Source organism: Nuphar pumila, chromosome 11, assembly GCF_984573655.1.
Source record: "Nuphar pumila chromosome 11, dmNupPumi1.hap1.1, whole genome shotgun sequence".
Classification (NCBI taxonomy): Eukaryota; Viridiplantae; Streptophyta; class Magnoliopsida; order Nymphaeales; family Nymphaeaceae; genus Nuphar; species Nuphar pumila.
In genome coordinates, this window is record NC_143259.1 from 105,014,662 (window position 1) to 105,030,149 (window position 15,488).

Below are 15,488 nucleotides of genomic sequence, written 5' to 3' on the forward strand. Positions count from 1 at the left end.
TCTCTGATTTGATTTTTACTGTAAATCGCTTTTTTCAACAGAGAGAGAATAAGAAAAACCACGGCTGCTCAGAGAGAAATCTTATTGCTCTTTTCAACAGTTACAAGAGAGAAAAAAAAGAAAGAAATTATACAAGGCTAGGGCGACAACCCTAAACCTTAACAAGTTGGGTCAGCGGGATCCGCGCCAGAGGAACCTTAGACCCCCCTTTCTGTAAGAGAAAAAATTATGAATCAGGCTCCACAACTCATCATGTAGGAACTAGAAGACGGTCATGTGTTGTAACACAAGCTAAAAACAAAGGTGGAACGTGCAAATCTATTTACGGGAAGTGGAAGGACATTTTTATCCAACACATATCTATCTTACGGGAGGGCATTTCCGTCGAAAGCATATCTACCTTTTTTATATGTTATTTTATAATAAAGTCATTGTGGAAAACATTGACATATGAATTATTGTGGGTCCCAAGATATTCCTCCGTACACACAGGAACACGCGAATTTGTGTTTTGGGGAGAACACACACCACCCTTCCGGTGGCTTCCCTCACGGTTGGGGGTTCCCACTTGTCGGTAGCTTCATCAGATTCTCCCACGATGGGGAAACCAAATGAACCGGTTCCACAAATTGAATTTCTTGAGATATCGGGTACCAAGCTGGTACACAAGCTAAAAACCTTAGTTTGATGGGTTTGGGCTCAGTTTCGGGTCAAAACCAACTGTTCCAACTCAAGTGGACCTTAATTCAGATCTAGAACCATTGGGTTGGATCCAACAACTTGTTCTTGGTCTTTTTTCATAAAACCAAACTCAATCATTCCCTAACTTAGCCCAATTTCATTAATCTACTACACCAACATTAATGCTATTCAAAATCTACCAATGCCCATCCACACCTGTCTACTAACTAAACAACCCGTGAAGTACTCGTTTGACTAAGGTGGTGCAAACTTGGACCTGAATAGTTATGATTGAATCCAAGAGTATTTACAGTTGGATCTTTTTACTCTCGTATATTGCTAGTAAATCTATTTGAAGTTATTTTACACCATCTACAAAGGAGTATTGGAGTCCAAATAATTTCTTTGTTACCATCAATTTCTTTGAATTTATGCTTGATATATCCACATCCAATGGAGATGGCATCGTCTTCATGAAACTGAGTACAACCTAAAAAAATGAAAGCAAATTAGACTCAAGGTGGAGTCTTTCTCTAACCTGGATAGAATAATGTAGGAGCGAAGTAGCTTGTAACATGGGTTTAAAAGATCTTCTAATTTAAGATTTTTATTTGGACTCTATTTATATTTGGATTTTTTAATATAATTAAAATAAACTTAGGATTTCTTGTTTTTTCTTATAAATACTCATTATAGAGATTGTTCTTGATGATTGATTGGATTAAGACAGTTTTTTTTAATTATGTACTTTAATAATTACTTACGTTTTGTTAATCTTGCTTTTCTAACGTAAATCCGTAAGAGCGGCATACCTAAATTGTTTATTCACCGGTTCGTCACCAAGCAAGCTTATTGAAAAATAAACTTGAAAACTTTATTTACGTAGATCTGTAATATCCCAAGAAAAGGTAGTCATTGACTTTGTCCCAAGCACCAAAAGCGGGTGGGGGTCACTCATGGTCAGCCGAGTCTGATTGGTGGATCTCCCTGACATCATTATCTACTGAAACGTTAAATTCAACTAGTACCAATAACGCCTTAAACCCATCTAAAATATTGCCATGAGTCACCGCCACTATTCTCTACCTCCTCCTCCCTCTTCTTCTTCTTGGTTCTAAGGATGGAGGTCTGTCTAGGATCAACCATCCAGCCCCTCTTCCACTCTTCCGCTTCTGTTCTTCCTAGATTATTTGGGTTCCCTCAGAATATCAGAACCTCACCTTTCAGCATTCATGGGAGAAGACACAGGGTGGTCGTTAGAGCGGCTGTTACAGTGGAGCAGGCCTCACAGACAAAGGTTTCGCTTGTCAGGATTGGTACAAGAGGAAGGTATGCCTTTTTCCTTTAGTGGGCTGTTCTTATTTTGGCCTTTTCTGCGCTAAAGTTGGTTTTGGTTGCATAATTTTATGTTTCAGTGTTACCCATTTCACATGGTTGATGTTAATCACTTTTTCAATGTTAAAATTGATGCGGGTATCTCTTATTTCTTTCTAATTCTTGAGTTTTCATTAAATTAGTGCAGATTTAAGGTGGTTATGTGTTCTGCGTGAAGTTTTAGAAAGTTCTTTTTTATTTTCTATTTGGGATTGAGTTTTTGGTTAACTTTCTGAAAATTATGTCTTTTGCCTCAAATTTGGGTGGTTTTGGAGTTCCAAGTGATGAAGATTAAATTAAGAACTGTTGAAATTGATGAGAATTGTTTTGGTTCGTTTTATCTGCTGGAAATGTGGCGAAATTTATATGATGTTGGCAATCTTGGGTGGTCCATATGTGTTTGAAACATTGGTTTAAGAATTGGATATAGGTGTTCTAGGAGCTACTGCTTATGGATTTTCGATTGGTAACTGAAGTGTAGAAAACCATGACTGTACTGTGTGTTGTAGATTTAGCTCTTCAAAGCTTTCTTCTGAAGCCTTCTTCTCCAGTTCCTTTACAGAAATTAATGGATGAAGTTGTAGGAATTTTCTCGTTTAGGTTGTAAAACGTTTGCATTTTTTTGGGTTAAATGCGATTAGTTATGAATAGTTAAGTCTTTGAAGGGATAGGTTATGCCAGCCAAATATTGATACTACATGTGCTTGTAAACAGCTACTAGCTATTGCTGCCACCCACGTTCTCTTCCATTAATAAACTTCTTAAGCATAAGTTTGAAAGACAATAGTAGGCTGAAAGATGCTATATAATAGATGCATTGTTTTTTCTCCCCTTCCACTAAACAGCTTGGACATTATTGTTGCCTTTAATATGATTTCCCCCCTTCTTTTGTTTGTATCATGAACTCTACCTACTTGAGCCTAGATAATATGTTATTGGTCTTGCATTGAATCAACTGCATTCTTTCATTTAATGGACTAGTCCGTAATATTTTCCGGTCATCAATGTGAATTTATGTACCAGCAGGCTGTGACCATATTATTAAGTTGGTAGCAATTTTACTATCCTTTATTGCACTTGTACTACATGTATTTTTATAAATATTCTAGGAACATTCAATGTAGATAAGTTATGAAGACACATGCAAGTAGTTTCTAGTCATTGAGAAATCTAGCCCATTTGTAGATCTTTAAAAGTGAAGCCATGCTTCAGAGGTCCTGTTCATATTGTAATTCCCCAGTATAAGCTGTCATGTTCGTTTAACCTTGTTTTCGGTTTAATTCTTTTCAACGGATGCTGAAAGGTTTTAGCCATATTAGTGTGGTAGTATCATGGTGGCCAGATAATCTTGCCTGCATGTCTAATCTTTAGTGGTCACCATGGATTGTTATTGCTTTTCAATCACTCGATTGCCCCCATTATTCCCCCACCAATTGTCTTTTCTGGATATGGAAGGGAGGCTATACATCAAACCTAGTTGTTGCGCATTCACAGAAACATGCTGCAGGAGCAAGACAATTCTTCCAAATTGAACCACTTATTGTATCCCAAAATGTTGTTTTGCTAAACCGTCTGTGACTGAGTCTCAATCTTTTCAAGCATGGAAATGGTAGAACTGAATGCCTATCGATAAAAGAACAAAAAAAAACTGACCTGGACTTTTCATAAACTTTCATGTCTCCACATTTTATTAGAAACATTTTCTAGGTTGGGCTACAGTTATTAGTTAGAAGTCGGTTCCTGGTCCTATTAAAACCATACCTTTTGTAACATATTCAGCAGTTCCATGTAAGTACATCTGGTCCTCCTCTTAAGAGCTTCATTTCCTAATATATGTTTATTCCTCAAACTAGTTGAGGAGGTTGGCACCCAAAATTCCATCCAACCAAATCCTCAAGGATCTATACAACTTAATTGCCACCGAGACAATTGAGGTGGTTCCCATTTCACTCATCTTACTTATGCAACTAATATTTTTTTAATTTGAGGAATGAGATCCAGAACCATTATTATCTTGATGCATTTTCGTTATCTGTTTGAGTTAATTTTTATCGTGGCAAAATAGTTAATGAAGATGCTGTATTATGGAGTTATTGAATTTGGGTTGGAAAACATGTGATTCTTTTTCTACTTATATAGTTAATTCATCTCATTGTTTGTTGGATGATACTTCTACTGCTGCTTTGTAGGACAGTCCATTGGCACTTGCCCAGGCTTATCAGACACAAGACAAACTCAAGGCTACTCACTCAGAACTATCAGAAGAAGGTGCAATTGAAATAATAATTATAAAAACAACAGGTGATAAAATATTGAATCAACCATTAGCAGATATAGGTGGCAAAGGTCTTTTTACAAAAGAAATAGATGAAGCACTTTTAGATGGCACAATTGATATTGCTGTCCATTCGATGAAGGATGTGCCCACCTATTTTCCTGATGGGATGATTTTGCCATGCAATCTTCCTCGAGAGGATGTTCGAGATGCATTTATTTGTCCAACTGCAACCTCTTTGGCTGAGCTTTCAGCCGGAAGCATTGTTGGTAGTGCTTCCCTGAGAAGACAATCTCAAATACTGTACAGATATCCATCACTTAAAGTAAGCCAATCACTTAGTATGATCCAATTTGTGTTCTTTTGTTTATGATGAATATGTGACTGATTCTTTTGATTGTAAAATGTGAATGAGTTCAGTAACTGCAGATGTTTCATTATGCATGTGTCTCTGTATTTATTTAGTAGTGTTAGCATCCTGTGGGAGAGACTGAATTACACTAGGGCCTATGTCACAGGGATACGGCACTTTTGTGAAAGAACCCATACCGAACAGATACGGTCAAAATCGTATCTGATACAATTTTGACCATATCTCACCACTATAGACCAAAACAAAACAAAGCTGAAAGCCTTTTTCGTCCTCAACATACATAGTTGAGGACTATTTTGACCTTTAAGTTCAAATTCATGGCTAAATGCCACTTTAAAAAAAAAATTTAAATTCAAATCCACCATGCAGGTGGGAGGCAAAAAAAATTAAATTTTGAATCCCATGCCAATCCCAAACCACGTGGGCAACATGGGTTACAGTGAGTCTTCCCCCTTGCAAATACCTCCTTTTATAGAGGAGGGATGGGGCTCTCTTCTGACATTCCCATTGATATGGGACTAAAAGTTGGTAGTGGCACCCAACAGGTTAACATTCTACATATGCTGCTATATTCTATTACGAGTTATGACATTTCCAGCCTAATGTCATCATCAATATTAACATCAGCACCACCTTAATCATCATTATCATCACCATACCTACTGCAAGTTTACAACCATGACCATCATCATCTTTATTATCATCATCATGGCCACCACCATCATAATAAAATATAAATAAACAAATATGTATATATATATATATTCTGGTATCCCCAAATCCTAACTTTTGAAAATTGACATTCGTATGGCTCATACCCATGCCATGTCCCATTTCTGTATCCGTATCTATGTGACAGACTAGGGCACTGGTGAGTTCAAGGTTCACTTGGCTCACAACTTGCGTAATGTTTAATGTTGAACATAAACTGGTGCAACTTTTTGAGAAAGTATTTTTAAAAGGATTTTTTGATAAAAATCGTTTGTGTAAACCAGACATCAAATAATAAAAAATGGCTCACAATAGGGTGAGATTCGGGTCGAACATAGGGAACGTGTTTAAAAACTTTTGTACCTTACACAAGAACTATCTTTATTGCCTTGAATAACTAAATAAATAAACTAAAATGTGCTACCCTCTGCGAAGGGTTCAAAAATGAAAAGGCCTTATTACAAACCCAACTTAAAATAAATGGTCGTCTGGCCCCAAAAATAATAAAAATAAGAAAAAGTAAAACGTGTATGACCCTTCGCTATCGCGTTTTTATCCTCCAAAGTGAACCCACCTGCAAAACACAAAAGAAAAATACAAAAACACGAACCCACACACATGATCTCTAGAAGAACGAATATTAGTTATAAGAAATAAAATCAATTAAAACTATAAAGACTATTAAAACTATCTAATTAATTAACTACGGAACAAAAGAGCCTAACTAACTAAATGAAATACTCAACCAATTAACTAACTACAAAAACAGTTACAAGAATTTAACTAACTAAATGAACCAATGTGTTGCAGATCTAAAACATGATCATCGTTAATCACACTGCTCTATGTGATTAATGGTGATAGCGTGGAACACGGCTCCCAAGAGTATGCGCAATCTGAAAATCACGATCCGTCGAAATGTGTTGGCCTTTATAAAATAGATGCAACGTATTGACGTTAATTGCGACAGGCCAAAGAAAACACAGATTTAGATTGTGATCAGAACTTCAGATCTGATCGCAATAATATGTGCGGACACACCAGCATGCGTGGTGTTAATGTCACGTTGATCTGCGTGGGATGTAAACCAGTTTCGATGAAACACAAAAATCAGCAGGTCAGCGTGATCTTAAATTCATAATGGGTGTAATAGTAAATGTGTATTTTAGCCTATGAAACATGTTTGTATCCAAAGGTATAGTGCTGAATTGCCTCTGGTTACATGATCTGTTAGTTTCACCAACTGAAATCAATTTCTTGTAAATTGAAAAGACGGAACAACTATGAGTATTATCGTTTTTACCAAAGTAAAGCAATAATGGCTCAATTATGCTTATCTTAGAAAAGATGAATAATAAAGGGTCTCAATTTACTTTTTCAATATAAATCTCATTTAGAGACTCTTTACGCGAGAAAAGAGCAACCGTTGTTTGTGTTTCCACGGTGGGGCTTGCGAAAATGCCTTGTGTGTTTCTGCATAAACCTTTCCTTTTCCCTGACATGCAAACGGGCCCTTAAGGTGCAGATAGCAGCGGATGAGTGGTCACCAAATCTGAGATTTCACTCTAATTTTAATTGGTAGATTTCTTTTTCTTTTGGTTTTCTCATACGTGGGTCAATGATTGAGTTAATGTACATGCGTCGCCTAATTCTCATGGTAGCATAAAGAAGGCAAATATCCTTTTTTTATTCCCCAGTAATGAACAAAGACAACCGTTGCTTGTCCCCCTCCCCTCTCACACAAGGTGAAGTAGGCAATAGATTGATCTTGTTTTTCAGTTACGCCTTTTACAACACAGTAAAATCATGAAATAACTGCAGAAACCAGCTTAATTACTCAATGGCTCATTGATGTAAAAACCTCCAGTCTCCCTCCCTTACTAGGCGTACACAGCTTCAATCTTGGGGCAAGAAACGAACACCTGAGTTTCTAACTCATGACATCCCTTCATCTTGATGACGTTCAGGATCCACCTCAAGAGTCCTCTTGGACAGATCACAGAACACAGGTTGTTCCTTCAAAATGATGTAAGAAAACATACTGAATTCCATGGTGACCTGTTTTTATTCTTGGCAGTCTTTTGAATCCTTTTGCCATCTCTCTCATTCTCTTAGGGCACGTCTGAAAGAGAAAGACGTAAAAAAAGTAATATAAAATGGAAAATTTGTACTGATTTTTGAACTCTTCCAAGCTAGAGACTTTTTTTGCTAAGAGAGTTTTTCAAAAAAGTACTCTTCGAAGAGAAAATTTATTTTCACTGCCCACACAACCGTCACCACCACCCGCTTTCTATTGTCTCATTTTTTTTCATATTTTTTGTTTACTTTGCTTTTCTCATGCTAAAACAAGCGAAAAACATTTTTTTTGAAGGGCCTGATCACTCTTGTTTAATGTTGGATCTGATTCAAAACACGACTATGAATTGCGCAGTCTGCAGACTCCAATCAATATGAAATATACTACTGCTGAGCCTGCTTGGCATTGAGCCGATCTGGGTTACCTGGTCTGACTTTTCAGACGTGACCAGGTAAGTCTGGTCAGCTTTCACACAGATCCGACTTGATCGGCACTGTGATTGCCAATTGCCTGATCAGGGCGTTAAGTACAGAATTGTGTGCAGATCACGTTGGACAGCAACTGGCCTGATCACGCTAGTTGTCAAGTTCGGCTGATCAGGCAGTCTGATCCAGCATAAACCTGACCGACTGGCAGGTCTGATTGAGCAGTTCAGGATTAAACAACACTTTTTTTTTCAAAGCAAAAAAAACTATACTATGCTGGAAAATTAATTAACTAACCTGTATACATAATCAGAGAGAAAACCTAGTCTAGATGCATGCAGAAATTTAGTGAAACTAATCTATACTGAAAATATTGGGAATACCCTATCAACTACGATGCAATGCCACAGAAAATAAAACTATATGCACTCCTAACCGAAAACTATTTTATATGCAAAAAAATAAAGAGAGGAGGGAGAAGAGACTTACCTTGTGGTTCGCCTTCGACGGAATGGTTGAGAAGAGAGCGGTCTTCCAATGAAATTGCATGCATACCACCACCCTCCGACGACGGGAGAAGAAGAAGCCGGCGACGAAGAGGAAGAAAAGAAGAAGAATGAGGGCAGGGAACCAGTTGGAGAAGAGGGAGAGGGGAGAGAGAGAATGTGAGGGGCGTGAATCCCAAGAGGAAGACGCCCCTCTCTTCTTTAACAATGCTTTTTGTAATAGAGGTTAGGGCTGAGTTAAGTTTTCTTTTGAAAATTTTCTAAAAAAGGATTCTTATTTCAAAGATTTTCCAAAAAAGACTCACTTAAAATTTTATTTCCAAAAGGCATGCTAAAAACTAATCTATTTAAAAAAACACAAGTGGATCAATCTGGAGTTTCAACATTTACCCGATCCATTCGCTCCAAATTGTTTATTTTTCACTCTAATTGTGATGAAACGTGATACAAATCTTTCCTGCAGGACAATGCATCAAAATTGATTAAACATGGGCTTTTAACACTGAATATGCGCCATGTCATGCTTAAAAATATATAAAAAATATGGACAAACTATGCATGATCATAGACTAACAACTTATATGATAGACTAGTTGTGGGTGTTTAACTGAGCCAAAGTTGGTCCCATACCTGAGTCAAGGTCTGGTTTTCTCATTGGTGAACTATGTTAAACGTTGATACCAAAAATGCAGTGGTCCATGTTGGTTCCACATGGTTCAATTTAAGCTTGTGCCAAATTAGGAAAACCAGTTTCACTCAGAGTTGCATGCACTACACAGATGACATCTCTCTGTGTCACTAGTAGTCAATTTTTTAGATTTTGTGCAACTAAGATTGAACAAATGTAGTTGATAACTTCCCAAGTTTGATGTCAGGCTTGAGATGATTGACGTCGACTCATGAGCCATGCCCTTTCATTTTCTATTTCTATCATTTGGCGCTGCTGCATAAAAATTGTGGTTTCTGTGGAAGTCTATGCATATTTCCTCTGCCTTTCTTTAGATTTTCCACATTTGCATGCCCTATGTCTTTTGTTCTTCAAGTAAACAATCAAAAAGATCTGAAAGCGTGAAAGCTTGCTATCATTAGCATAAAAAATCAAACTCTAACGAGCATCATTGCTATATTATGGATTATTATGTGGTTAGGAGATACTTCAGCAGTGCTGCATAATTTCTCTTGATAATTGTCTCTACTATCATTGTAGCACTGTAGTTATCTTAAGTTATTATTTCTCTTTCCTTTTCTCTAGAGCATTTTCAACTGATTTGACAAGCACAAGTCCCTTGAGACATTGGTGATCTGTACATTTGATTTAAGTCAAAGTATTTGTTGCTATATGTTGGGTAAATAATGTCCAAGGGCAGGTCCTCTCAGATCATAAGATTTCCCTGGAGTTCAGATCATTTTGAATAGCTTCTTGTGGTTAAAGACCTTAAAAACATTAGGTTTTTCCCTGAGATTATAATGAGTGTGGTCCCATTTTGACATGAATTCGAGAGATTTGTTGTTTCTTCCCTCTTCTTTGCTACCTGTTTGTCGTGTTGCTTTCAGAATTTATTAGTTCAGTTTTCTTTTGCTTTTGTTTTGGTCCAATTCTGCATTTCCTTGAGCAAAATCTAACATTTTTCTGCACTATGTGCATTATTTTCTCTTCTTCTCAGACTTATACATACCATCATGAAAATGGAGAATAAAAAAAGGAAGCATCTAAAACATTGAAAGATCTAAAAAGTGTATATGAAGTTACGAACAAATGGTCTTTACTTCTTTAACATCAGTGCACCAACTTCAACAAGCGGTGAAAGATGCTTTCGAGGTCATTTAAAAAAGCTACCATAAAAATTGAGAATCATTCCTTTTGGGAACTTTGGTTTCTTAAATATCTCAATTTCCGAAAGATAGTTCAGCATCAATTTATGTTTTAGCAAACAAGTCTTCAAAAAATAGCTTAGAGCAATGATACAAAACTTCTTACCAGAAATAAGGGCTAAGAAAATGTGCTTTTTTTTGTTCCACCTCTTTCTGTTTTAAATGGACTGGACATGTTCATTAAGTGGTGCAACTGAACCAATTTCCTGAAGGGGCATTTATTAAAGTAAAATAAAGTGTTTGAATATCATAAGGCAAGTGAGTCAGTCTATGTCACATAGGTACGGCTGAAGATACAGGGACAGGGCCATTTTTATGAAGTTTTTAATGTAACTAATATACAAGGGGATACAGAATGGGAGTCAAAGTGGAGTATCTGCTTGACATAGGAGTCAGTCATCTAACTCAAGCCAGCTACATATCTAGCAGTCCTATTGATTTTATTCTATGGGCTTAAGATGATATGTTTCTGTGAGGGAATAAAGCATAGAAATACTCAGGGATGTTAGTGTCATTTGAAATTTAAGTTAAAAAATAAATAAAAGAAGGCTAGTCATCAGGCTCGCTTGTTGCGGCTATGGGAACAGAGACCCTGATATGCCTGAATGCAGAAGCAGTATGGTATTGTAGGAGTGCTGGTTGTGTTTGCTGCCCAATTAGGGAACCCTGTAGCTTGGGTGTGAATGCCCTGGGTGGGCCATGGAGTTGAATATTTAAGTTTAATTAAGCATCCCAAGTTAAAATATGTTCAATATGTCATGGATAATATATTTTTCAAAAGATAAAATCTTACCATCCGTTTGCTACTGTACACCTTTTACGGGAGCCGAAAGAACTTACAACACATTAAAATTCAATAGTGTGCAAATCGTTAATTTATAATTCTGAAGGAAATTTCAATGCATAATGGTATTATGACGGATTGAATAAATTGACAAGAAATATTGGCATCTAAGAAGCTGCAATTCTGACCATGTGTGACCACACTCTTTTCAGTTTTCTTCTCTCATGTTCCTTTTCCTGTTTCAAGGAATTCTGATTTATTTCAGCAGTTGAAAATCCATTGTGTCAATTGGATACATTGATCACATGGTGTTACTTGATGTTATGCTTGTTATTCATTTCTCAGATATCTTACGCACTGAAATTTTACTTCTATCTAAAAAATGATTTAATATAAAAAAATTGATTGTCTAGTATTCTTCACAATTGGGTACCAACTCCCAAGCTAAGTTTTAGCATAATGATGATGTTTTACTTTAATTCTTCATCATAACAGTTTTTCTTGATTTAATTATACGTTTCAGGTGGTAAATTTCAGGGGCAATGTCCAAACTCGATTGAGAAAATTGAATGAAGGAGAGGTTCATGCCACACTATTGGCATTGGCAGGACTAAAACGGCTTTCCATGACTGAGAATGTTACCTCTATCCTTTCTCTAGATGAAATGCTTCCAGCAATTGCTCAAGGAGCTATTGGGATTGCCTGCAGAAGCAATGATGATAAAATGGTATGTGATGTGTAATGGTAAAAAGCTTCATGATTCTATTTTTCTTAATGTGCATTTTACTCGTGAACCCCATAATAACATATTTAGGGGGCTGTTTAAGGAATCTCCAACATCAATATGAACCAAATAATTGGAAAGTGTCCTTTGGTAGCTAATTGCAATAATTTCATCTTTTTATGAAGACAACAATTTGGAGAATTGTCTAATATAAATTTTTGCAGGTCTCTGATTTGTACAACATTGAGCTAGGATAAAGAACATGTTGAATCCGCATTACGATGACATGTCATGATTATATATTGAAACTCTAAAAATATAGTTTAACCAGTGGATAGATTCAAGGATCGTTTCGAAAAATATATATTATTTCAAAGCTAGAAGTAATAGATTTTGAACTCTAGACCTATTGAACAGAGATCAAGCTGGATTTTTCTGCTAAGAAAATATATTGTTTCAAAGCTAGAAGCAGTATCATTTTAACTCTAAACTTATTGCTTCTTAGCCAAACATGTCAACTATTTATTCTACAGTACATTATGACATAAAATATATAAAGGCTGTATTCATTATTACTTAACGAGGCAAACCGAGCTGAACACCTGTTGTTTATATTCGGCTTGCTGAGCCTATTTTATGAGTTTGAACAATCTCTTTAGGAGCTGAGCACAAGCCACATCTCGTTTCTCAGTCCTATATAGTATATGATATGGGGGAGACATTGTGATGTGATAGAGCATAGATGATACACCCTCTAACCAGGAATTTGAGTACCCTTGATTCTTTTGTAGGATATTTCTAATGGATATAGACCATAATTCACAAACACAACCTCATTGATCTTATTTGTCTAGGGATTTTAAGGTTTTCAAGAAAACCTTTCAGAGAGTTTCCAACTGAGTTCAAGTCCTGTTTTGATGCTTATTGGACCAACATAATGTAATGATTGCTTTAGGGCTTACCAATGATTCAGGATAATCATATATTGGTCACTAATTTGTGTCCTGACCTTTTTCAGATAACTGTGTAGGATGAATGGATAAAATGCTATTTCAAAATTTCCCTTTGCTTAGACGCTAACTTTCAAATATATGGAGTCGAATGAAATAGTATCTGGATAGTTGGGTCACCGTCATAACAAAGGGGTTTTAGTTTCTAAGCTGACACAGATTATTCCCCAGCTTGCCCATCAAAAAGAGTGTTGTTGATTTTTCTATTTTTCTGTTTCTTTGAAATATACTAATATTTTTTACATACTTCCCTATTTTCATTTTGCAATGTGATACACATTTTACAGGATCATGGTAAATTATGTTTTATTATCACATGTAAGGCATGTCTTTGTATATATACTGAATATTATTATATTCAGGTGATGATCATAGATTCCTGAATGGATATCCATGGGTGTCATTCCTCGAACACCTGGTGCAAATACAAAATGTTTAGGACACAAATTAAAGCCACTCTTTTCCGGAAACAGAGTATATGTTCATTGTTTCCCATTTTGCTAGGTTGGAGTCCTTTAATGGTCACTGTTAATTGGGTGAAAATATCAGGTGTAATATGATTGCACAAATATTTGTGCATTAAGCACCTGATCACCCTCCATCTTGGGGACAGGCCTGTCAGTTGTGGGGCCCAAGGCCTGATGGAAGGCAATCAGGTGCTTAATGCACAAATTTTGTACCATGTGATTGCACCCGATCCGGACTCGTTAATTGGTAGGAAATCTTTTAAATGGATGGTGGATAAATTGGGTCCACTAGATAGAGATGTGTTAGTTTGGCTTTATAAATTGGGTCATCTAGATTTTTTAAAATGAATGAAAACCTTGCCTGTGGTTGCTGACTTCACAATTCGCTTGCTGCAGTTAGATACCATTTGAAGTGTTGAGTCTTTCTTCTTCCATACCAAGAACATTGTTCATGAGGCTGTTAGATGTATTTTTTGACAAGGAGAGCTTTTGCCGGTACTATGAGAGGATCTCAATTTTCTCTGTTCTTTTTATAAGTGCCCTGATTATGCTACTGTCCCTGACAATAAAACCATTTGTTTTTTTTCTTCCCTAGTCATGTCTTTTTTTATTACTATTTCTTAGTATCTTGGTACACTGGTGCTAAATTTTGATGATATTATGCATGAAAAGGAGCTTAAGAGTTGTTTGTTCTTTGAAGATAACAATAAACCTTCCATTTCTTGAAGGTTCCATTCATTTCTTGTGCTGTTTTTAGGTATTCCCTGTTACAGTGAGGACTCAGATTTGGTTTATGTGTGATGTTTGATGTTGCTTCCTTTTGCTGCACCATTTCCATTGAAATTTTAACAATCTGGCAATAAGCTCTGAGAATTGAAACTTTTGTCCTGCCACTAAAATGAAACCATTTGATGCAGTCTGGTTACATAGCTTCTCTGAATGATGATGAGACAAGATTAGCTGTTGCATGTGAAAGGGCCTTCCTTGAAACCTTGGACGGGTCTTGCCGCACGCCAATAGCAGGTTACGCGTTCCGTGATAAGGATGGGTACTGCCTGTTCAGAGGCTTAGTGGCATCCCCTGATGGAACTAGAGGTAATTGTTCTTGGTAAACAGTCTGTTGATTTTGAGCTCAAATCAGGATGATCTTTTCATCACACCTTTGATGTTTACTCATGGCTTCTTACCAACACCTACAGTGCTCGAGACTTCGAGAAGAGGCCTATACAATATTGACGACATGGTGTTGATGGGGAAGGATGCTGGAAAAGAATTGATTTCGCATGCTGGTCCTGGTTTTTTCGACTGGTAGCACAGCGAGGAACACAGGCAGTTCTGTTGCCATTGCCTAGTGCTACTCAGGAGTCAACAACAAATTTAATTCAGTTTTCAAGAAGATTTTGAGGGCTTTTTCTTTTTACTTTTATTCCTAGATGTTAATGGAGAGAGGTTAGGAAGTTTATAATTTTATAATGGGGTAGCAATCAATTTGGTTTGTAGAGATCGATCATCAAAGCACAATCATTATGAGCTCATTTTCAGGCAACCTATGGTGCAATCTTGTGGGTGAGAATTTGGTGAAATCTTACTGCACATGTTCCGTTGTTCATACACATGGGTGGTATTTTTCACATCCTGTGGTATTACCCAGAATAAAAATTATTTTTCCAACAAAAATTTTATTCAAGAGCTTATGCTAGCATAGATTGTACCCCTCAACTAGTTCTGGGGAAACACGACCAACCAAGCCGCTCGTGGCTCAGCTCATATCTGGTCACAAACAGCTCATTCGAACTCATGAAATAGGTTTGGCTTACCAAATTCATGTTTAGCTTAACTCATCAACTAATAATAAATAAAAATGTATTATTTTATATTATAGACTTTTGATGGTTGAACTGTTTGGCTTTCCAGAAATATGTTTAGAATTCAAGTTGTATTGCTTACAACTTTGAAACAATGTATTTATTTTATAAAATGAGCCAGTTTGAGTTTGGCTAAAAAAAATAAGGTTTAGATCCAATTCCATTAATTTTGATTTATTTATTTATTTATTTTTATTTTTATTTTTTGTTAATGAACTAGCTTGAGCTCAACTTGTTTAACTCGGGCTTGCCATGAGCTCGAGCTTGCCACAAGGATAGCCAAGCTTGAACCCCTTTGGTATGTTTGACTCCATTTTTACCAGTCCTACTCTCAACAATCATGG

The 15,488-nt window shown here is 36.6% G+C and overlaps 1 protein-coding gene across 1 annotated transcript; it reads left to right on the forward strand.

Moving 5' to 3' along the window:
* Positions 1 to 1,705: 1,705 nt before the first annotated feature.
* Positions 1,706 to 14,825, forward strand: LOC149822679 (porphobilinogen deaminase, chloroplastic-like). Its single transcript, XM_089981213.1, has 5 exons — positions 1,706 to 2,010; positions 4,250 to 4,655; positions 11,602 to 11,805; positions 14,197 to 14,374; positions 14,479 to 14,825. The coding sequence occupies exons 1-5, from the start codon at positions 1,802 to 1,804 to the stop codon at positions 14,589 to 14,591; spliced, it is 1,110 nt and encodes a 369-aa protein (XP_089837339.1). The 5' UTR covers positions 1,706 to 1,801; the 3' UTR covers positions 14,592 to 14,825.
* The last annotated feature ends 663 nt before the right edge of the window (positions 14,826 to 15,488 follow it).

Bases quoted from the DNA above. Each gene is read 5' to 3' on its own strand.
- LOC149822679 (XM_089981213.1), top strand. From the start codon at position 1,802: ATGGAGGTCTGTCTAGGATCAACCATCCAGCCCCTCTTCCACTCTTCC. The intron at 2,011-4,249 runs GTATGCCTTTTT...TTTGTAGGACAG, and splicing joins AGGATTGGTACAAGAGGAAG to TCCATTGGCACTTGCCCAGG. The intron at 14,375-14,478 runs GTAATTGTTCTT...CAACACCTACAG, and splicing joins ATCCCCTGATGGAACTAGAG to TGCTCGAGACTTCGAGAAGA.